Source organism: Strigops habroptila, chromosome 10 (assembly GCF_004027225.2).
Source record: "Strigops habroptila isolate Jane chromosome 10, bStrHab1.2.pri, whole genome shotgun sequence".
Lineage (NCBI taxonomy): Eukaryota > Metazoa > Chordata > Aves > Psittaciformes > Psittacidae > Strigops > Strigops habroptila.
This window is the reverse complement of record NC_046359.1, coordinates 15,554,846-15,579,329: the sequence shown is the minus strand read 5'-3', so window position 1 is coordinate 15,579,329 and position 24,484 is coordinate 15,554,846. Positions and strand designations below refer to the sequence as shown.

Here is a 24,484-nt window from a genome sequence, read left to right as displayed (position 1 = left end):
TGAGTTTAAAATCTTTTATTATTTAGCTTTGCCAAACAGATAATGGAATCTGAAGTTGATTTGCTAAAATGTTTTGAAGTGGATACCACCCCTGCCTGAGACAAAGAGGACCTCAGTGGCAGCAGGGACCCTTAGGCTATGGCAGCAGTTCAAAAGAACACTTTTAGTTTTGTATGCAACAATGTAAACTTCAAAAATAGTAAACTATAACCTTTCCCCCCACTTTTTACATAGCATGTGATCTATCACAGATAGAAATTTAATGGCGAACCAAAATCGCGTAAGTAAACATCCTGGTGCTTACAAGTTTCATAAAAAGTGTTACATTTGATGTAAATATCTTACATTTTTACTCTTAACACTCACAATTATGGAGTAAAAGCAACTGGTGATTCACCCCCTTAGTCCATGCTCTCAGACTGTATGTCAGCAACCACGCTCCTGCCAGCCCCTTTGATCGTTTTTGGTCAGCTTGTCCCACACATGACCAAGACTTCCCCTTCCTCGCACTGGTGTTAATCAAGCGCAGCTTCACACAGGGGTAAAACCTGTGCAAGTGAGAAAAGAACCAGGTCTGCTGCACGCAAACTTGTGTGCTCCCACAGAAGCCACGGCATGTGTGGGGTGCACGTCCTGATGTCAGTGGGAATTTGCGGTCCCCCGGGGCTGCAAGCCTGAGCCCTGCCATTGCAAATGCCTCGTGGCAGGACCTGGTTCTGCGTGGATAAAGACAAGAGCTCTGTAGAAGGCACTGGATTTCTCTTGCATGATTTTAAACGTGGACTACAGTCATGTGCAGAATAAGGAGATTTGGGCTCTAGACTGCTTTCGTTCTAGTGCTTTAGTGCAAGCATTTTTAGCACTTAAATTTTCTCCTGACTGCAGCGCAATATGCGCTCACCTACATAGAGTGATTTCCAAACCTCCTTCCTTCCTTCCAATCTTCCCCCCATCTTCCCGTCCCCAGAAAGTTTCCCTTTTATTTTCCTTGAAAACTTTCAGAGTACAGCTCTGGTCAAAAATAAAACGTGTGATGTAGCATAGCATTTGTTTCTTTTAAATCACAGTGTGCAATGCATCATTCGGTACCTAATGTTCAAAATGTCTGCCCTGCATTTCATGAAAATCATTCTTTAAAATAACCTATGCAAATATATTTTGACTATATATTACATTCATTTAAAAAGAGAAGAGAGGTTCTTGGTTTGCAGGTTTTTTTTTCAGTGTACTACTTTTAAGTGAAAGGTCTGATGTGAAAAAAGTACAAGCAAACTGGACATGCCAAGATTCAATGCCTTAGATGGTGATCATATCAAAACTGTACAGGTATGTACACCATGTTGGACAGGTGTGCTTCTTCCCAAGAAAAGACCTTTGCATCATCATAGATAAGGTTAACCACAAAGTTTTGTTAAAAAGAGCATTTAATGAGCAAAGGATGACATGGAGGGACGAGTTCTCCGGCTTTTGTTAGGCAGTCCTGAAGCAATGTCTCCATTCCCTTCGGGGATTTCTTCCTTCTTCCGGACTTTGAGACGCGTGAGGAGCTTTATTACCCAGACGTCCCACTCCTCTGGCAAGAGCAACAGGAGAAAGCCCAGGCCAATAATGATAATGGCAATCACCCGGACACTGTTGAAGACAATTTCACTCGTGTAGTGATCAACAACTGTGTGGGACATTGAATGGCTGTTATTACATGGGACAAAGCATTAGGGCAGTATCCCCATCCCTCCCCCTTGCCTCCCCAGCTCTGGAGGCTGGCTACAGCAGGAGAACATGGCCACGGAGGCGATGGTGTCAGGGACACTACCCTTCCTGCTGGTTTAGCACACAGCAGAGTACAGCCCCCTTCAGAGCAGGCAGAGCTGGCCCGTGGGCTAGCATGCAAAAGGGCACAATGCCTGGAGCTGCAGTTGTTGTCTGCAGTGGCATCTTCTCCCTTGCTCACCGACAGCACAGGAACTCCCACTGAGGTCCGGGTATACAGAAAAACAGACATTTCCCTTCCCCACAGCAGCTCCTTCATGCTAATTTTTCTTCTCACCCTGACAGCCCTGCTGAGTAAGAAACCCTGCAGACACTGAGCCATGCACACGCTCTGTGGGATCACACCGCTCGGTACCAAAGCCTGCCAGGGCAGCCAGTGGTGCCTGGCTCTGCATGCCTGTAGTCAGCACAAAGCTGGGAGCTGCTGCCTGCACTGTGGCACCAGTTCCACCTGGCTGGTTTTGGGAGAGGTAGCTCTGGTTTGAGCCACGGTTGCCTGTGTACTCCCCTGTCCAACACTCTCAGGCTGCGCAGTCTCTTGGCTTTTACTAAATTTCAGAAAACAGTGAAATGTACCAGGCCATGCCCAAAATTGAATTGTCCAGAGCTCTTGATAAACATCTGCAATGCTGGTTACCAAGGCAAGCAGAATTACTAGTATGTGTTTGCTTTAAAATATAAGCAATTTTGTTTACTTCAATTTAGTGTTAAGCCTGCCCTGAAGAAGTCATTAAGAATTTATTTCTACTTCATTCACGAATTTTCATCCCAGCCCTGAGATGGATGACTTCAAATCTAGTTTGTTTTTCGGTAGCCAGGCTTCTTCGGACAGTAATTTAAAAAGCAATTTTAGAGATTATGAATATTCATGTAATGTTATACAACACATTTAACACATAAAGAATGCATTTTTAATCAAGGCTATCCCCATAAGTCTTTGAGAGAAGATGCAAAACATGTTTAATAAAGCTGTTTGATTTTATCCCTGCTGTGCATTTGATAGGCCACAGATTTAATTTATTCATTAAGATGCAAAAGACAGAAATTCTTACCTGCATTCACTGGGACACTCAGCACAATTCCGAGAGAAATCAAGGTGGGGTAGGTAATAGCAATCCCAAAATTTAGTAGAATATTGAATGCTGAAGAAGGAAAGAAAACCACTTTTTACTACAGTGAAGCTAGGCAGAGGGAATGTTATTTGAAACGTACTTTATTGCTCCCTCTCTATGCTGTTCAATTAGAAGGCACATTAACTTCTATGGTTATTCCTCGAAGATACCTGTGGACAGATGTCAGTCTGCCTGAGACACTGCTGTTTCTGGGGAACTCTATATCCCACTGGAGTCCAGTGGCTGGATCAGGGTGAGGTTTGGCAATAACCCATCTCTCAGCATGTGGAGTGGTTCCCACTCTGTACCAACCCTCTTTGCCCTGCTGAAAGACTGAGCACTTTTCATCTGGGAGATTTCAGTCAGTTGCTTTTTCTTTTTCATAGAAAAGTGGCCTCCAGCTGCACGTGAAAGCTGCTGTAAATCTAACCTTCTTCCAGACAGGAACTTAATAAATACAATTTCGTACAATGAAATTAAAATATCATTACAACTGAATAATTAATGGAGTATCACTCCATTGTAATACCATACACTGTTCATGGAGTATCTCATGACAAAATAATAATTGCTTTGGGCCAAATTTACTCTTGTTTTAAGGCAATTAGTTTCAACAAAGTCAGGACAGCCTTGCCAATACTGACCATGTCAGGAGCTAGGGCTGTCTGTCTTCTAGTAGTACCTACACATCACACAGCCCAGTGATCTCTTGCCAATTGCTGCACTACTTACTTGCTTACAGAAACCTTCTATTTGAATCCACTGAATAGTAAACTGGAGGTACTTGTAGAGCCAAGCATTGTGACTGTTCTGGGTAAGAGGAGCTGGGACTCAAGATATAGGGATGGAAAGGGCTATTTCTAATAGAAACGAATGGAACATTTTAGGAGATGTGATGCCATCATCCTGTGTAGTGAGCAACTGTGGCAGCACAGTCCACACCTCTAGTTTGATGGGGAACAGCATCACACTTCTCATGACCATGAATCATTAAAGCTTAGATTTGGCATCCCTCCCAAGCTGGGCTCCCTTGGTGGCACAACAGTAGCAGCAGAAGAGAGGAGAGCCGCCTACCTAATTCCCATCAGTGCCGTGCAGTGCTACATTTTCAAAACTTTCCTGCTCTTTAGGAATAGCAATTAGCTATTACTGAAGTCAGCAGAGGCTCTGGAGGTCAAGGCAAGGCCTTGACTTGCCTGACCTAACCTGCTTGCTTGAGGGATGCTGATGAGCTCAAGGTAATGCCCTGCCAGCAGGACTGCTTCCCATCACAGCCAGGGCAAGTCTCGCTGTCTCTCTGAAACAGAGTTCACGAGTAGGAGTTAGGACAGTTTACTCCCACAGCACCTTCTAATGAGGGCCACAATATTTTGGCTTGGTAATAACAGCAGAAGTGGGGTCTGCATTGCCACCTAGGGAGGGACCCTCTGCATGATTTCTCAAGCTAATAATTGGGTTGAGAAGAATGGAAAACAGCTCCAGTATATCAGAGGTCTGCAGCTTCCACCAGCAGCCAGTTTTGTGCACCCTCCTCCACCCTGAGCAGTGTGAAAGCCCCCCATCTACTCACTCAATAAGAGAATTGAAAATCCGCAGAGGTTTCCCCAAGGAATGATGTCAAAAGAGCTCCAGTACTCCACTTTGGTAAAATAAAGGATGACAGGAATACAGGTAACGAAGAGGACGTTGAAGACAGCTAACACAGACAGGAATAAGGCAGCTTCTCCAAATTTAGCACTGCCCAAAAGAAGTTTGAATAAAACCTACAAGAGGAAAACACATGGGTTTAACTCTCTTGTACCACTCCTCTGGAGGGCTGGTTGGTGTCTTGGCTCCTGTGGCTCCCAGAATCCTAGCCTGCTAGCCAGTGCTTGGGGCCAACAGGCAGGCGTCAGTCAGCACCTATGTGGTGATGCTTGCCAGACACTTGAGGTGGCTGCTCGTGAAGCTATGACTTGCAGCTTGTGTGCCTCAGCCTTCTCCCTGCTGGGACCCACCTAGAACACAGGAAGGGGCAGCTGTCAAAGAAGCCCATGCAAGAAGGGGGCTCAGCACCTTTGGTCTTCTGGAAAAACTAATATTAAACCCAGAAGACTTGGTGGAGCAGGGCAGGGGAAGAAGAGGAAGCAACCTATGTGAGCTCCCTGCATGAGACATCACTGGTCCAGGCCTTGAGCTGCCACCTGAGGAGCGCTGCAGTGCTGAGCAAGCAAAGTCCAAGCTGCTTGGCTGTCTTCCTGCCTTGTTCTGCTGTGCACCATGGCCTGCCCGCAAGCACTGCTGTCCCTGCTTCCCAACACATGCTTATGGTGCCAGACCACTTTCTCCCTGAGAGCTTGTTCCCAGAAGGCAGATAATGCAGCAGCAGCAACCCCACAGTCTGGAGCACAGCTGCAGCCTAATGAGACCACAGGGAGGGATTTAAAAGCTTCGGTTTGTTAATGGGAGAAGGGATAAAGAGAGAGAGGAAATGAGGGATGTGAGTGGTCTATTGAAGGAGTCCCTGCAGATAGATCTGGTCTGGTGTCTACATCAGTTTCTCACCACAGAACTGCAGAGGATCCAGCAGAACCCATGGGCTCTGGGTACAGCTCTCCTCTGCCATAGGCTGTAAACTAGTAGAGCTGATGGATTCTGACTTACTGGTTTGTGCTGGGATGGCAGGCCTCCTCACCAGTGTCAGCTGTCTCTTCCCTGTGCCTACCCAGAGCCCCGCAGACAAGTCTGCAGAGCTGCCATGCTCATGGAGCTGCTACCTGCTCTCACCACCTCACAGCTCTCACTGCCAGTGCAGCTGCATTGCCACTCTGTGTAATGGATTACTCCTCATGTGCCACCTGAGGATGGCTTGCTGCCCCATCAGGGCAGGCAGCCGGCACAGGCAGGCTGAACTGTCTGTGTCTGCGGTAGGAGGGCAGGTGGAGGTGGCTCTGCTACATGTGGCGCAGCTTGTCTGCCTGCAGAGCTGCCTGCGTGCTATGGCACAACTCATGGAAACTGAGCCAGGCTGCAGGAAGCAAGAGCAGAGTGGCATTCACTGCAGAACAAGCTGCACAGCTCCATCTGTCCTTGCATGCAGGGTGCACTGCAGTGTATCACCCTGACAGCACTGCCACCATCATCTCCCCGGGCACGGGGTCTGGTGGAGCAGCCCTGAGACCCCCATCCCCACAAGGAGCAGCACTACCATAGGAGAAGAAGCAGAGCTAGGCTCTAGCCTTGAATAATCCTGCCTGCCTGCAGATGTCTCTAGAGCCATGGTGTTTCCTTGGGTCTGGAGACCCACATCTCTGTTCTTGCAAGGAAATGGTCTTCTAGGGGAAAGAGCTGTACGGCACTTCATGACCTCCCTTATGTAAGACATAGGCTGATCTGAAAAAGGGAACAGAAAGCATCGCAGCACAGAGCTGAGGGACACGGACAGATGCTTCTCAGTTTGGCGAGCCTCTCTGGGTTGCTTGTGTTAAGAGTGCAGAGCTTGCCTGGCCAATTTCTGTTGCGGGACTGGTATGGTGCAATTCATTAGGCCATATGGAGTCATCTACACCTCATCCTAGTCTACACCTCCAAGCTAGGGTGGGTGACCTACACCCTACAAGTCCTTATTCCTCTCTGGACTGTGACTCTGGGTGCCATGAGAAGCACAGAGGCAAATGCACATATATGTCTCAGGCTACACAAAACAGCTCTCTGCCCAGCAGAGAAGGGCACAAGTCGTCTTGTGCACCGTGCAGCTTACCCTGCTGGTCAGGATGAGACCTTGATTTATAGGCATGTGCTCTGGATTTTAAGCACATGATTGTTTCCACAATAAGCAATACTTTAAGTCCAATGCAGCCTACATATGCCACTGAAGGAGGACTGGCAAGGGGAGGTAACAAAGTGACTTGGAAAGCAGCTAAATCTCTGCAGAGCACTTCCAGGGTGAGTGATTAAATCCAGCACCTGTGGTAAAACAGCCTCATTTCTCAAGAAGGCAGGGCAGCTCTAAGTTCTCCTGTGGGCACTGGAAAAGACTCTTGCCAGGAAACAGGAGTTTTTATCCTAAGTGAATAACTGAATGCAGTGTTGTAGTCAGTGTGCTTATGGCAGAGCCCCTGAAAGAAGGGAATGTGGCACTGAACTGCATGGAGGTTTGCAAGTAAGACAGGAGCAAGTCAAGTGAGTGACGAGGGTGACAGGCATCTTTCGGGTGTGAAGGGGAAGACCAAGGTGTGCTTACCTTGTAGAGAGCAGACATTGAGGCAGAGCCCACCACCAGGGCTATCCCAATAACCGAGTGGCTGTGAAACCCATCAGCGTACGTCATCATAACTATCCCTGCAATGGCAAATATAGCAGCCACGATCTAGTTGGAGACAAAGAAAGCAAGAAAGTGTTATAGACAATCCCCAACATAGAAAACAGGTGAGCAGCTTTAAATGAGAAGGCAGTACTGCATCATCTGCTTGTGTAGAAAACTAGTAGCAAGCCGAGGCTGATACCCATGATGCCAGTGCTGCCTCCCCTCTCTATTTCCCTGGCTGCAGAGAAGCTGCAGGCAGAGCTGTGAAGCAGTTCTGCCACGGGGCTGTGTGGCAGACCAGAGTGCAGGGCCCAGTTTGTCTTGGGCTGACCCGAAGGGGGATTTCATTTCTGTCATTGAACTTCTCATGAGTGGGTCCCTGCAGCCTGTGCGTGACAATAGTACACAAGTAATAATTCTCTGGAGCTTGCAGGGAAGGCTTTGAGTGCCGTGGAAGTTTTGGAGGAAAAAGGTTTTTGAAATAAACAATATATTTTTGTTTAAATATAAATTTAAAATAATAACTCATGCAACTACTTTTCAGTTCGTATACATCATTTCAGAGAGGGAGGTTTAGTCACCCACCCAGGCCCTCAGCAATGCCTGAAGGGGGTTGTTCAAAGGGAGATAGCATAGGTATAGGCTGCAGGGTCAGCAACAGATCCCTGGCTTCTCTGGGACTGTCCTGCCAGATGACTCAAGCCTCCCCAGGAAGTAATTCTGGAGTGAAAAGGGCTTTCTGCATTCTCTGTGCCTCATGGCTCTGCGGTGGTGCGAGGGATGCCCTGCTTATAAAACCACATTCCCATTGGCTGCACAGTCATGGTGATGCTACCAGGACTGGGATAAATGAGTTTATTTTGACCTGTAGCTGGGTCAGTGCCAGGCAACTGTCCCCTCTCTCAGGGCCAGACGGGTTTTAAGCCCTATCCTCGGGCTGTGCTGCCTACAAACACTGCAGCTCCTCTGCAGTGGAAACTTAATGAACATTAATGAGCATTAATGAACTGCAGAATGAAAAGCGTCCGATTTTGCTTTTAATGTCAGGGGCTGGCTGACTTCAGAGCACCTCCCAGGAGGCTGGGTCTCTGCCTGGTTGGAAAGGAAGACTATCATTTGGGATTTGCTAGTATTTATTTCCAGGTCCCACCGGCAGGTATGCTTGTCTGTATGATATGTACACAGGGGTACTTGCCAGTGATGCCTCTTGGATCCTGAGCTGGTTTACTTAACTGTAGCATAGAGGGAAACACCAAAGTCAAACATCAAAGCAAATAACTGCAGTCTGCAAACAGTTTTGCTGGGGCAGAGGTCCTTGCCTCTTCTATTGAGCATGTCACAAGTGTCAGATGAGTCTTGGCCTCACCCCTCATCCTGCCTGTTGACATGCCAAGCATGTCACATACACTTTCTCTGGAAGCCTTTCAGCCTGTCAATCAAGCACATCATCAGTGGCGGTGACAGGCTGCTTGCACCACACCACAGCTGCCAGCCTGTGGTTACCTGCAAATGCCTCAGCACCACAGGCTTGCAGAGGCAGTGCTTCAGGCACCCACAGCTTCATTACATGTGTGTCCTCTCTGAAAGCAATGCAACAGCTCACAGCCCAGTTGGACCATTGCTCTGGGCACAGTGAAGGGAAAGGAGAAGTGCAAGGGGGAGAGGTAGGCACCTACAAGTGCAGGAGTGGTGATGATGGGATTTTGTAGCTTGCTCTTACATTTAAATTCCAGCCAAACTGTGATTTAAGTGCCAGCTGCACTTTTGAATGCCAAGTGGGATATTTGTACATGCTTAAACCCCACTGAGCTGCTGCATTTTTCACCTGGCTTCTCCTCCAGCAGGTGTGAACAGGGACACCCAAATGTGCCATCACAGCTTTGCTGTGGCACCATCCATCCTGCGGGATGGAGCGGGACCGTGGGATGGCGGTAGCTGAAGGGCAAGGCACCGTCTGCCCTGCAGCCTCGTCTGCCAAATACCCTCCCAAAAGCTGCTTCCAAAAGGGTCAGCAGCTCTGGCTCAGCATGGCCTCGAGGCACCAGGAGCATTGGGGCTGGGCTGTGTTCTGGCCTGCAGTCCCTAAGTCACTCTGGGAGAAGCCCCAGCACCTATCCTTCCTCCTGGTTGCCAGTCCCAGGAAGAAGGCTTTGTTTTGGAGTTCATCCTGAGGCTGTCCCTCAGCATGCCAGACAGTGCCATTCTCGCTGCCGCTACGTTTTCACATGAGCTGTACACAAAAGTGGTAAGAGGGAAGAAAATGCTTCTCTCCAAAAGAGTCCACATTATGTCCCTCCACAGACAGGAGCGTCCCCAGCACTCCCACTGTGCCACATGAATCTAGGCGGCAGGGCTGCTCTGCTGCCCCATGCCCTCTCAGTCCCTAGGGTAAGTGCCTCCTCACATTTTGCTACAGGTTAGGGTGCCACATCTGCCCAAGAGCATACAGCCCACTCTGCCTGTGAGCCCCTTCCTCCTGCACCCAGGTCCCTTGCTGACATGTCACCTGGAAAGGAGGCAGCTGTGTTCCTCCTTGGGAACAGAGGTGGCTTCTCACCCCTCACTAGAGCCGGGTCTCACGAAATTCCCCCTTCAGCTCAGCCCGAGACACTGGGCCCTGTGGTCTGGCCTGCCACACACCCCCATGGCATCACATGGCCCCTACTGCCCTGGCCCCTGTTCTGGGTCTCAGCTTCACTGCTGCTCTCCCAAGGCAGCGGTGATAAGAAATGAAGGACAGCTGGACATGGCCAAGACCACCACTCGGATCTGCTTCCCTGCTCCTTCCACTCCTTCTGCCTCAGGGATCCAGAGCGGGATCCATCCCCCAGTGAGTGTCACCTGCCATGGCACAAGGCTTTGCCTAGCTGGGAAGCTGCCGAAGAGCCCCTGACCACTCCGGCTCTTCACATGTAGCCAATGCACCCGGGAGAGCACAAGAAGCATCTCTGTTCCAGCATGCGTCTGCCGGTGTGGGTATTCCCACACACAGGTTGGCTTCTTTCCCCCCACGCCACAGCTGTATCCAGTGGTCAGAGATGGAACACACAGACCACGGAGCACGCTGCACATGCAGGACAGCAGTGGTCAGCTCTCTACACACCTCCTTTCCTGGCGTCCCACCAGCACTACAGCAGACAGTGCCACAAGAGAGCTGAAGACCACGTCCAGCTGTGGTACCACTGACACTCCCCTGCCTCTGGGATCATTTTAGTACACCCTGGCTTCTATACTCAAAACCCTCAGTTAATTTGTTTTCAGGATACCACTACCTGGGCAGGGGGTGGGCAAGCACAGACACCATCTGGCCAGGTCGGGGTTTTGGCAGGTACATTTTGCAACGATTCCCTGAGCAGCCTCTTGGCTGCCACCACCACAAGGCTAGCCAAGCTCTCCTGCCAAGCTCTCCTGCTGGAGAGCAACACTTCCTGAAGTTAACTCTCAGTTGCTCCACGCAGTGAGGGCTAACAACCTCTTCTGAGCTCTGAGAACATTGCCTGGGTGGGCAAGCAGAGAGCTTCTCAAATGGTGGGCAGGAAACAGGTATTATTACTGTTATTGTTGTTAATAAGTGCGTGCTGCTGCAGTGAGGCAGGAGGGACACACTGGCACCTTTTCCTTGTACTTACTCCTGGAAGGCCCCCCTTGGCCGGGATGATGTGTTACCCACCCTCCTGGCCCTACTGCTAGGGGACACTGCATGCTGAAGGCTGCCAGGATGGCTGCAGGATATGCAGGGAGCTGTGGAGGCATCTGATAATCACCCCCCCAGCACACAGCTCCGTTGCCACTGTGGAGCAGGCGCTCCTGTGGGGTGTAGGAATAAGGGTGTAAGCAAAGACTTGGGGTGTCACCAGCAGAGCAGCCCCAGGGAAGCAGGCTCACTGCCCTGCTGCCTGCCATGCTGCCTGGCCCCACATTCACAGAAGCTGGCCAGATGCAAGTCCCTATGTGCTGGTGTTACACCGATCCTCCACCAGCGACGCACACGCACATTTTGGCCACGGGTGGGCAAGGGCAGCCCAGCTGCTGCTGACTGACATGGGTGCAAAGGATAGCCATGCCACCCTGCAAGCCTGCTGTCACTCAGAGCAAGGTGAGCGCCCTCTTAAATTCACAGGTTAGGACCAGAAGGGCACTGCGTGCAACTGGGGCTTGCAGGAATGTGAAGTTAGAAACCACTAGGTCTGCTGCCACAGCCTGGGAATAGTCACTCGGAAGGGGCCGGCAAGGGCTGACGCACATCCACAGCAACATGGAGATAGCAGCTATCCTATGTGCCGTATCTGGAGCAAGTTACCTCTTTCCTGAAGGAAAATGCTCCAAGGCACCAGGCTGGGTGATATGGGGTCTCCAGGAGCTCATGGGTGCCTGGGCAGGCTGCAGGGAAGGATGTGTTCCTGCTCTGCAAGGATTTCTGCGCTCGCCTGGCTGTCTGCATGGCGTGCTGTTTGATTTGGCCAGTGGGAGAGAAAGGGGAAAGGAAAGGCAGAAGGGTGAGAAGGAAGAGAGACAGAGATAAGGAGTCACTTACCCTCACTCCCATGAACCTGTCCCTCAGAACGATCCATGAAAGCAAGAACACAAAAGCTTTGTTGCAGCAGAACAACACGGAGACATCCGTAGTGTTTATTTTCTTTATTGCATGTAAGTAAAGGTAGTTTGTGAGTGTCCAAAGAACACCAAAGGGTGCTGCCTTGGTAAAAAACACCTTCAAAGTCAAGCCATTGTCTCCAAAAAATCGGCAGCACTCCCTAAAACAAGGAGAGAAAGGCAGCGTTATTACACAAACCAGTCAGTCTGCGGCAAATATGTGGGTTCCTTTTCTTACTAGCTGCCTTCTCCTTTGGGGAAAGAGGGGTACCTACCTTAAAAAGGAGAAGGAAAACAAGTTTCAGCTTCTGCTGCAACACCCAGCACATGCACAGGGTATGAACACGCCAGGGCTGCACATAGGGGAGGGACAGCAATGAAAGGGCAAGGGGAGAGGTGAAGCCAGGAAGTGAAATCTTATGCTCGCCATGAGGACCTTCAAAGCGGACACCTTGAAACAGTGTGGGGTCATCCTCCTCCTTTCAACCCTGTGGACACCAGGATGCCGAGGGGCCAGGGCTGGCAGCGAAGCCCCTTGCTCCCCTCTCCTGGTGCAGCTATGAGACCCTAGTGCCCATCCATTATCTGCTTTGCAGGGCCTGGAAGGAGCCTGGTTTGAGGTTTTGCCACCCAAGGGATGAGACCTGAGTCAAGCCCCCACTGCAGCAGCAGGGGCAGGAGCAGGAGGAGGCAGCTAGCAGCTGCCTGCTCATGCTGGAGTGAGGACATCCACCAGGACATGGTATGGTGGCACCCAGGGACATGCTGGGTCAGTTGGAGCAGCAGCATATAGCTTAGGTGTACAGTTAAGCCTGTGGATGCTGTGAATCCCAAGCAAGAGGCAGCCAGAGCAGGTACAGCCCTGGTGCAGGGAAAGGAAACACCAGTAGTTCATTTGTGTTCTGGAGGTGCTGGTGGGCAAAAGGGGACAGGAGGTGATGGGCACAGCCTGGCTCGGCTCTGGGGAGGTAGAGGGTCGGGGCTGGGCTGGGGCTGCATGGATCACCTGCCTGCATGCGATCTGCTTCTGCAGAGCTACAGAACTGGAGCTGCTGGCTGCACTGCCTGCATGGAAATTCAGTAACGTGAAGAAGAAACACAGAGGTCTGTGAGGCCAAGGGTGCAGCCTACAGAAGTTTGCAGGTGGCAGTCAGCCATGGTGCCGTGCCCTGTGCTGGCTCTGCTTGCTTTCAAAACTGCAACCCTCCCGTGTCCCTGAAGTACTTCAATGAAGTGTTTTGCAAAATCAGAGCAAAATTAAATTTTCCTCTGACTATGAAGCCAAATAGATTTTCATTGCTGCTTTGAATTTCAAGCTCTTTGCTTCCTGAGACTGGGCATGTAGGGCTTATCATTTGGAGTTTGATTAAAGCATGATTTTGATCCACCTTCTCAGACGATGGGGCTGTATCAGGTGATTACCTAAAGAAACCAAAGACACCGGGGAGGGCTGCACTGCCAGGGTGTCACTGGCAGCCAGTCTAATGCTCCAAAGGTAAAAAATAAACCCAGGTGCAGTTTAAATGAAATTACATTAAGTAAGATTAATAGGAGAGGGACAGGAAGGACGTAGTCAAATGAAAGGAATAAAATGGAATTTATGTTGGGATTCATTCTGGGAAAGAAAAGTTCCTCTTGCCAAAAATCTGTTCCCTACCCGTACAACTGGGTATCACAACTTCATACACAGTAGAACTGTGCTTTTACTGTACTGTGGGCCTGACTCTTGTTTAGCAGGTACCACTGGATCCATATGTTAGCACAGCCTGGCACTCGCCCCCATCCCTGAAGCACCCAGTGTACTACACTGGGGCCATGATCCCCAAAGGACAACCTTGCCCCGGCATGGATCAGGACCCCCAGCTGCATTTCTCCCTTTGGGACCCATACAATAAAGCTTGAGTTTAGCTGTTTTGGTGGGTTTCACCACTTGTGAATTTCTTCTTGCAGGTTGGCTCCAGCTTCCAAAGGAGACCTCCTTACGGCAGAGGTTTTCCCATCCAGCATGAAGCTATAAAGGAGCTTTTCTCTGAGAACACCCGGGGCTGTGGAGGTGCTACCAGACATGCATCCACATGCACAGAGAGCCCTGTTGTCCAAAATGGGTGCACTGCTGAACCATGGGCTCTTTGTGGGGGAAGCAGATGGGTTAGATGGCTTTCTTGGACCTGGCACCTTCAGTGGAGCCAGAGGAGCAATAGGGGAAATGTGTATTACATGCCCCAGGATGGCCATATACCGTACAATAATCCCCTCACAATTAGTTGTCTCCTTAGGTTTGCTACTACTTATCAGGGAAACTGATTTTTCCTCAGTGCCATAACACAGGTTGTGAAGCTATACATGGAAGCATTTGATGAAGAGCATTGTCAGTGCGTGATGGTAGATAAATAGTTATGAGAAGCAAGAGAGGACTGTGATATAACCTATGCTGTAATCCCCAAACAGCTGGGGGACGAAATCACTCCAGAAAAAACCGCCTTCAACTTTAAATATTTCGACAGAACATTTTGGACACAGTTGCTCCTGCTGTCCAGTAATTTCAGTTTTGCCAACAAGGATGCTTTGTACACAATGAGTATCCTGATGTTTTATGGATGCACCTTGGAAAAAGCAGAGCTTGTGTCCTGTGGTACTCCAGGCACTCCTGACTACACCAGAAGAGCCCAACTATGAGTATTTTAACAATCTCATCTGCTAACGAAAATGTTACTTTTTAAGAAAGACAATCCCCCACCCTGCCTGGAGGGCAGTCTGTAAGTGTTCAGTATCCTTTGGAGCCCAACTCAGCACTGTGGACCCTAGAATAAGGCCTGTCCCCAAGTCTCCCAAAACCATGGGTCAGATGGGGAGCTGGGATCGGTTCCTTCAGGTTTTACAGGACAGACTCTTGCAGGTCTACATGCCCATGGCAGGATACGGAGGGAGTCCTCTATCTGCACCAGAGCAACCTGGCTGTCTCCGGGCTGGGGGGGACATGGCATTTGGTATCTCCTCCTGGGACAAGTGTGCAGTGGTGGGGAAGTGCCCTGCTCCGGCAGGGAAACCACCAGCCTCCTCTGGCTTTGACTGCTGAGGCCAGCAGCCTGTAGAAGACTGGAATGGAAATGTCAACGGACGGATACTGGAAGGGAAATGTACTGGCTTAATCGCCAGCAGTAACGTAGAAAAGCTTGCTCCCACTCAGATGTGCCATATCCATGTTCACAGACAATCTGAAGGCTCATGGCTGAAATAAAAGGCAGGATTACACTGCTGAGAGGAGGTCTACATGGAACTGAGAGAATTGCAGCCTGCTACACGTGGCCCTTGGGAAGTGGGAAGTGTTTCCAGAGAGATGTTACACAGTGGATGTGCTCGCCACGGGGTGTTGCTGCGGGGGCTGCTGCAGCAGGCATCTCTGCTGTGTGTCAGGGTAACAGGATGGTGCCCGTGAGAAAGAGCAGCACACACTTGGCCTGGCTGGTCTCTTCTTCGGATGCCAATTGGCATGGGTGGTGTAAAGCCCATAAAGCCCATCTTGGGGCAGAAGCAGCTGCCTGGCTTTCAGGACATCCCCTGCATGGGAAGACAGTGATGGGGACAAACAGAAACCTGCTTGCAGGTATAAAACAAAGCGTTAGGCACCACATGGCATAACTGAGCCCACTTCGCACTGCTGTGGCAAAAGCCCCCCATGGTAATAGTCCCAAAGCAGGATTTAGCAAGTTTTGACTGGCACTGGCCAGGCTGCACCTACCAGTGGTTCTCTCCCCCAAATAAGGGCTCTGGTCCCCTGATGCTTGTCACAGGGTACCCTGACAGCTTGGCCTTATGCAAACGTGTAATGCCACCTGGGAACAGCACTTAACTGCTACAGCACTACAGGAACTATGCTGGGATGAAAGATACTACAGAAAAGCTTAAGGCGTAGAGATCTTACTGTTTGTGTTTTCACTCTAAATTGTTTGCTGGTTTCTTAATCTTTCATGTACTAGTTCTTGTTTTTCCTCATAATCTTTTTAGTGTGTATCTTCATTAACCCAGCAAATGGCAAATTAGCTCTGCCCCATTAGGCATGTCTTTAGCACAACAGTACTAGCAAAATACCTCCGTCACTGGAACTGAACACGCCCAGTGATGTAAATCAGAAGTCGGTGGTACCAAAACTGCATGCTAATCATATTGAAAGCAGGTGTTGCAGTCAAATAAAACTTGCAAATAAAACGATGGTAATGCTCCATTTTTTCCCCACTGCGTTCACAATTATGTTTAACACTATCTACCTTCCACTGCCTGTTTTGTCTTTAACATTGCTAGGTAGCTGAACTCAGGACAGTAGCCAGGACGTTTCTCCACTGCTTTGAACCTTGTGCAAATGAATGTATAAAATTCTGCCAAGACTGGAAGGAATGCTTTTTGCCCCCATTTTGCCTCCCACCTATGAAGAGGAAAGGTGGACAAGAACCAGAAAAAGCACATACAGTGTATTCCCCCAGGCTGCGGTTTGGTCTCTTAGTAACTCACTGCAGAACAAACCTATGCCAGAAAGGTTAATAAGCCATTGAAGCTGCTACAACATCCTTGGGAAAGGTGCAGCAAAGTAGAAATTTTCTGAGAGGAATACGCATCCTAAGGGAATACTTTTGCACAAGCTGGTTATTTCTCCTTCCCAGACCGTTAACTTCTGTTACAATTTTTTCACCATCTCAGTGCTCATACTAGAGCCTTCTCCTCCAAAGCAGGTTTGGATCTGCTGTTATTACTAGCAGGTGTTTTTTTTTTCCTTTGTAGACTGTGCTTCTTACTTTGACCTTGCAAGGTCTGTACCTGCAAATTGAATTTGGCTAAATTGCTCCTCATTTTCAGCAGAGTGAGCATCACCTCCCTGGAGCACAGCAAAGCTGCCGCTGTGGCACTGAATCTGTCCTCTTGATTAGAGATTGGCAGGCAAAACATATTTTGCTAATCCATGCACTGACTAGGCCTGCATGGATAAATAATCTGCAGATGCACTGTTAACAGTTGCACATTTTCCATTCAACGTATGAAAAAAAGAGACATGGACTTAAAATGTCATGCCATGTCTTCTGGGGGGATTCACAAGCCAACTGCAGTAAGCAAAAGCAAAGATGATGGATGATGTGCCTTGGCTGTTAACAGGAGGGAAGGAAACTAGACCCAAGTTTAATTTCTCCTAGTTTAAAAAAAAATCTTAGCACACTCTCGTAATTCATCCACAACATCCCTCATGCATTATGCTCACAAGTGGAGGTAGGGCAAATACTGATGTACAGGTAAGAGATACAAGTTAAGCCAAAATATTCCTCAAAAATGCTCTCCAGGAACACACATGATGTTTCCCAGAAAACAGGATCATGCCTCCAGCTCCACTTCCCTCCCTCTTGAGCCAGTGCTGACCTGAAGGGCAGTCATGACAAAACCAGTCTCTCTGGTGGGTGGATTTCAAAGTAGCACAAGCAAAGGGTGAGCTTGTGAAACCCATTTTACAGGTGGGTTACAGATGCAAGCTTGGGCACCAGGAGGTGAAGTCCCTGGGTGCTCAGAAGATGCAGGATAAGGGCTTCCTGTGGCTGCACCTTTGGAGAGCTGGCGATTTGCTTTTCCCGCATGTTTATTTTATAGCCAACTTATCAAGACAGCCCCTGAGCGCCTTTTTCCTGAGTCACTGCAGGTTCACATGCCAGCAGAACAGTTGCACGGAGGCTCCTGTGGTGTGTCCCAGATCTTGAAATGCTGTGAATAAATTCGCTAGCCTCAGTGTTTTGCAGAGAGGTGGCCAGCGTTCCTGCCACGGCTTTTATTGACCCCTGGTCCAAGGCTCCTACAGCAAAACCTGTGTGCCCCTGCCTCTGGTCTTCCTCCTACGCACCCAGATCAGCTCAGGAAAGCTGCTCCCCTGTGCTGGGAGGGCACAAGCTCCTCCTCAGCTTCCATGGGGCAGAGGTCCGAGACCTGCCCTGGGTGTACCAGTGCCCCTTCCTGCTCTGCTGCCTGCACTGCCTGCTGAGGCACACCACAGGCCATGGCCAGGGCTGGATGAGCAGTGGTGTTTGGACTCCAAAGCAAGGGCTGTCCCTTTTTTTTTCCTGTCAAATGCCTGGCATGTTTCAAGTGGCTGTTTAATTAATACTACCCATGGTAATGGCTGGCAATGGGGCACCATTAAGCTGTTCAGTGAGTGACTCGTCATGATCAGGCATTTTTCCTTTACCAGATCTGTGCCTGAGAAGAGCTGAAATGTGTGGCTACTGTCAGAATATCTCAAGCTTGGAGCATCTTGTCCTTAGAAAGGACAAGGCAGCAAGTGCAACCTGTCATAAAAGCACCATTTTTGCAGCTGATTTCACAGGGAAAATTTTCTTTAATTGAATCCTCCTGTCTTCAGGGCCAGGTCAATTTGAGAACATGTCTACAAATCTTACATGGCAGGAAATTCAAGCAGCAGGTCACTCACAGACCATGCTGTGCTGTGCCATGCAATGCTTGCATGCTGCTCCCAGCCCAGCAATGAGACAAGGTCCACACCACGCACATCAGCTCATGCCACCACAGTAAAGGTTTTAGCCCTCTCTGGGGTGCCCCAGCGAGGATCCCCACCCTGTGCTGTCCCTCCGTGTGCCTGGAGGGGGGTCCCCAGCTAAAAAGCAGAGGGGGTTGCAGGGCTGTGTTCTAACCCCAAGCCCAGCGGTGGGAAGGTGGCAGAGGGGACCTGCCATGGAGTGTGAGTGCTGCTGGAACAGGAGGTTTAGGGCTGGATATGGCCCCACAGTCACTGTGGGAGGGGGCAACACTGCTGGTGGGGCATTCCCCCACAGTGGAAATGACTTTCACGTTCTCTTCCTCTAGCACAGGTCAATGGTGCACCATGATGCTCCACCACAATGTATATTCAAAACATTTATTTCCACCTTCATTTAAACTCAAGTGACGTGGTCTCAGGGCTCTGCTGTCTGAGGACCCAGGGCACTGGACTGTGGAGGAGAGAGGTGGGAAGGTGGCCCACTGCCAGCTTCAAGTAACTGGAGGCTCCCTTCAGGGGGATTATGGGGTGGCACATCCTGCCATGACCCCAATAGCTCATCCTACCCCTGCTGAGGCCTCAGACCTGCAGCTGATGATGCCTGCAAGGGGCTCTGTGCCTCTTCTGACCTTCCAGATGTGGCTGGCATCAACCCCGGGGAGGGAGTTTGGAGACTTGGGGTGGAGGCAAGCGTGAAAATCAAACCCCTTCCCACTGCCGTGTCCCAGATTGCCCTTTGAAGACCTCCTTCCTGCAGGAGGGAATGGAGACAAACCGCAACGCACAGCGCCTTCCCAAGTTTGCAGGGGGAGAGAAGCAAGGACCTAGCCAGGGAACACCAAACCTTGAAACTAAGAAAGGATGGAGAACTTGGGTTCAAACTTAAACAGGGGAAGTTTAGATTAGATCTAAGGAGGAAGTTCTTTACAGTGAGGGTGGTGAGGCACTGGAATGGGTTGCCCAGGGAGGTTGTGGATGCTCCATCCCTGGTGGTGTTCAAGGCCAGGTTGGACAGAGCCTTGGACCACACGGTTTAGTGCAAGATGTCCCTGCCCATGGCAGGGGGGTTGGAACTAGATGATCTTAAGGTCCTTTCCAACCCTTACTATTCTATGATTCTATGATTCTAACTTCTGGGTGTCAGATACCCCACACCCGCTTTTCTCAGCTCTGGGCGTGAATTTGCACAGAGTCAGTACATAGAAAAAGGCCTAAACTGAAGCTTAAAGCAACAGGTAGATCTGGGGTTTGTTGCCAAACCTACCTGATGAACTGAGAAATAACTGTTCAAGGGATTAAGCAGTTTCTCAGAAATGGATGTTATCTAAAGCACTCTAATGGCTTGTTCATGCCCATCATCCCATGCATGTTATTATGCTATTAAATGCAAGAAATGACCATAGAAGTCAATGAGCATCCAGCTGCCACTTTTAAATGTCGGTGTCTGATGTTGACCGTTACTTGTTTCTACACATAGCGTAGGACTGATGTTCTGCCTTTAAACTTTTACTTATTCTGAGAGTTTCCAGCTTATTTGCAGGAAATGCAATGAAACGAGAAAATTGTCTTCTCTTAAATGAAACAAAGCAATCTCCAGGCTGATCTTTCATCTCTGAACTAGAGAGATAGCAGCAATTGGTTTTACTCACCACTGTACTCGTGCCAAACTAGGCATTTGCACAATAAATGGTCCCAGGAAATGCTTAGCTATGGATTTACATAATACACCAGAATGGCTCCAAAAGAAGCAAATAATACAAATCTTACAAACCACCTGATACACATTTCCAAGACAGATCTCAGCACACACTCAGAAGCCTTAATGAGAGACTGTTTAAACTAACATTTAGAAAAGAAGTTTAAAAGAACAAGACCAAACCATGGGGAAGGTTCACATGCTGTAAACTGCCTTAGCAAACACCAGTGTGGGAGTCTTGGGCTGCAGACACACAGGAAAACGTCTGCAGCTTCCCCTGTGGGATGGTCCTCCATCCCACAATTTGCCGTGCCTGGGGCACTAAACCTGATCGGTTTGCCTCTGTCCATTTGCAGTGAAGAGCAGTAGCGCTAGGATACACTCTACAGCTTTCACATACATGATTGCAGCAAAGGTTGAAGGAAGAGGATCACATTAGGATGAATATGTCATTTAAATTTTATACCAGAACATACTGCAGAATTTTGCATGTAGGTTGGTTGTTGTGGGAGCAGGCCCACCAGCCATCTCTGATGGAACATCAGGGAAAGCACTAAGGAGAAGGTAAAGTTGTTCAGCAGCATTGTTGCACTGCTGATACTTTAGAGGAATAACACTGGTTGTAGCAGCACAAGCAGGCATTGCAACAGATTTCCTTGCAGAGCCACATCTATCCATGAGCACCAGGGTTAGCTGACCTCATGATGGGGTGTGTTATCACAGCAACCAGGAGGTCCTGTTGAAAAACCTTAAGGTTGCTGCATGGGGCAGGCTGGCACTTGCGGGTCTCCCATCCGGCCAGAGGGGATGTGCCATTTTGGGAAATACAGCAAGTATTCCTGTCCAGAAGCTTTTAATATGATCAGACAGCTGAAGTTGCGAACGGTACATTATCTAACATTCTCTGGCTTCACAACCTAGAGGTACCTAGGGCCTGAACTGCTTTATATTCTTCTAGGTAATTCTTATTATACAAATAAAACGTAATACTGTTGCTATATGCAAGCTCCAAACACCCACAGAGAGACAGACATAACGCTTGGACATAGAGATGAGCTTTTTAGTTATGCTCAAAGCCTGTTTCATGGAGCAGCTCATGACTGAGCCCACGAGGAGATGCAACTCTTCACTTGTCTGGTGTGGCGTACAGGATCAGCCCTAAATCTTATGAGAGCCCACCAGAGCAGTGGCCAGGAGGTACTTGGACTAGACAGTCCTTTTCACAGCAGCAGCGGCTGAAGCTGGAAGGGGCAGCAAGGGGAATGAAAGCTTCACAGGGGCCTGGGGATTACTGGCATGCCCACGGTGCACACAGAGGGAGGGTTCCTGCTGCGTTTGGGGCAGGGCTCCTGCTTATACCACACACCTAATGACTGTCATCAAAAAAACCATAGCACCGACTGCTCAGAGCAATTAAGTGCTAATGAATTCAGACCTTCCTGAGGATCCCCCGCTGCTTCAGGGGCCATTTCCTTCCCCAGTGCAGCTGGGTGCTGGGGTGCTGTGCTAAGGAGCAGGGGCTGTGTCCAGGGTGCCCTTGGAGATGCACTGAGGCACACCTAATTTTTGGCACCGAAGTCACACCTAATTGTGTCCTGCATGGCCCAGGCTGTCTTATGAATGTGTTTGTTAATTTTGGACTTCAAAAGGTGAGCTAATAATTATTTTTTTTTAAAGAAATCCAAACCACAAACCCACATTGTTTTTAATGTTACCTAAGCGGATTGGGCAATTCCCTGCCGGTCTCGGCAGTTTGGAGAGGCACCTCAAGCAATGTTACACCATTTCAATTACTGAAAAGATGGAAAGTCTCCCAGGGAAGGAGCTGGAAAGGGTGCTGGGAGGCTGAATTTGAAGTTCATGGTGATGCTCTATCACAAATTCCCAGTGTAAGCTTGGCTGAGTCCCACAGCCACCCTGTCCCCCCTCGGCTCCATAGCGGGATGTGAGGGTACAGGCTCGTTGTTATTTCCCAGGGCTGTGTTGAGGTAAATGCAGGCAAGCATTTGTGCAGCATTCGGCGTGTGGTGAGGGACAGCATATACAAACTAAGGCAGAGAAAACCTAAACATTAGGCTCTCAAGGCTTTCACTGCCGGAGTCAACATCATCACTGCTCTCCGTCATCATCCAAAATTTCCATTGTCGTCAGTGGATGTTCCGGGTGTGAAAGGCCTGCAGAGTCTGAAACTGCGCAGCGATCGCTTGCGGATGTCTTAAGCTTGGCCTGATGTGATTTATATCCGGCTTGTACTCTTCAGCTGTGCACCACTTACTAGCTTTAGGAATAGTCAAAATGAAACTTCTAGGAGAAGCTGGCCAGCTGGCCTCCTGTGAACTGGATTTTTTGTAGCAGTTGGTATAGGCAGACAAAAAAACATGCAAGAATAAAATGATTTTCTAATAGCTGCTGTCTTGGCTTCTGGAAATGAGGGGTTTTGGCTCTACTGATTTAGAAGCACAGTGCTGACGGGGGTGGGGAACAGGGCTGTTGTGTCTTGGAGGAGGAAAGGAACAAGACAAGAGGCAATACCAGGAGGAGAGAAATGTCTCAAGATAATCCTGGCTATGCAAATACCCTGAGATAGCTTTTACTGAAATACACACACACACATATATATATATGTTGGAACATGTATCTACAATACACTTATACACACACACTCACATGTGCATTTACTTTGGACCTTTATGCCTACAGATTGTCAGAAAGACTGTGTGGAGATACTGTTCCAGCTGGGCAAAACCCTGCCAGCCCATGGCCCTTCTCACTGGTGATGCCAGCCTTAGGCCACAGGCATAAACTATTGCCTCTGTAAATCTTCACTCCATAGCAGCATTGTGCTGTAATACAGAAAATGAGGGAAATAAGTCAGCTTCCTAGCCTAAGCGCTAATTGTTCAGCACCATGATAGGATACTGGGACAGCTGGGAACAGGAAGGCACGTGAGTCAGGAGACACCAAAAGAGACACCATCAACCGGGCAGCTAGTCAATGAAAAGAAAAAAAGTTATACAAAAAAGAAAGCCGAGAGCTCGCTGACATAACAGAGAAACTGACATTTACGACTCACAAACTGACTCTAGATGTGTTAAGTAAACCAGGATAGAGAAAGGAAATAATCTTTTCTAAATACTTGTATTTGTGGTCATTTTTAGAGCACCTTGTATCAAGAACAGGTGAATCTTTTCTGTTTGAAGTTTGTTTGCCTTTTTAATTACAGTGCTGATGTCCATTTAACACAAAACCAGAGCACTCTGCCCCATACTCCCTTACTCTCTGTCCTTCAGCAATGTCATCCCAATCCCACACACAGCAGCACAGCACAGTGTGGAGCGAGTCCTGAACGACCCATGGAAGTGGAGTGAGAAGCTCTCAAGACACTTTGATGGCATCTACCCTCATCCCAGAGCCTGATATAACAGCACCCTTCAGAGCACAGTGATCTTTGAAAAGCAGCCCATGAGACACTGAGAAACTCAGCAGTCGGATGTCACATGAAGGAGTACAGCTGCTGAGTGTGGTGACAAAAGGATGGTGTTATAAAATACAATGTACAGCACTTCTGAGATTCATATTTCCAAACAGCTTTACTTGTTTTGACCCTCCTCTCAATAGGCTAGTCCTTCAGTAAACATATTCTATGATATGTTGCTGTTGCTGTCTGCACTAATTTTGTTAAGACCTTAATATAAATGGTAAAAACAGAGCAATATGTAACACCAATTGAATGACTCTCTGTGTTACTGGAGCATTTAGGTCTCTCCAGTGGCATACGATAACTGAGAATGGCTTAGAAATCAATTACCTGTTGTCCAAGAGAAATATGTAATCTTAGGCTCCCCATATAAGCACTTTCTTGTTTGAACAGTGAACAGGCAAGTAAAAAATACTGACACCTACTGTGTTTTTAAAGAAGGATTGGATAGCACAGAAATGGAGCCATAGCAGCTGGAACTCCAAGAGACTGTGCTCATGAAGAGTTAGGTAGATATTGCTCCAGTGAAGAGCTATGGAGGACATGTTCTACAAGTGTTGGTCAAAAAGTTGTAAATTTTTATTTTCATCCAATTTGTGGTGAAACAAAATGCTCATTCACTGAAACAGGAACTTCTGTAAAAGGGTATAGATTAGAAAATCTTACAAAGAATACTGATAGAGGTTTTGAAATTGCTCCATTTGAAAACTTTAAGTTACCTCCTTGGTTTCTACTGGAAGTGTGGAGTAGCACACATGTGGGTTACCCTTGTGCCCTCACTGTTGGCTATTAGAGCAGCCACATTTGGTATTGACTTTTCCTCCAGCTGCTGTCAATGTCCTACTCTCACCTTTCTAGCCAACGTCCTCCTTAGAGGCAAAATAAGAGCATGAACACCTAACGGGGTTATTAGCCCTCAACTGCTTCATTCAGAATGAGGTAAAGCAAGCGTGATATTAAAAAGAACAGAGAAGAAATACAAGGAGGAGGAAAGAGATGAGATAAAACTGATTCATTCTACAAGTAA

General features: G+C 48.6%; 1 protein-coding gene across 3 annotated transcripts in view; it reads right to left on the bottom strand.

Moving 5' to 3' along the window:
• The window catches only part of SLC35F3 (solute carrier family 35 member F3), a 201,928-nt gene continuing 177,444 nt past the window's right edge, over positions 1-24,484 (bottom strand). For 2 of the 3 annotated variants that reach the window (XM_030499629.1, XM_030499630.1), the window contains exons 3-7: positions 11,702-11,921; positions 7,105-7,230; positions 4,453-4,645; positions 2,823-2,912; positions 1,407-1,669 (exon numbers count right to left, since the gene is read on the bottom strand). In XM_030499629.1, the coding sequence (XP_030355489.1) occupies positions 1,425-1,669; positions 2,823-2,912; positions 4,453-4,645; positions 7,105-7,230; positions 11,702-11,921 (874 nt within the window). In that variant the 3' untranslated portion in view covers positions 1,407-1,424. Of the gene's footprint in view, positions 1,670-2,822; positions 2,913-4,452; positions 4,646-7,104; positions 7,231-11,701; positions 11,922-24,484 lie in introns of all 3 variants that reach the window. The other variant, XM_030499628.1, reaches the window with a different exon arrangement.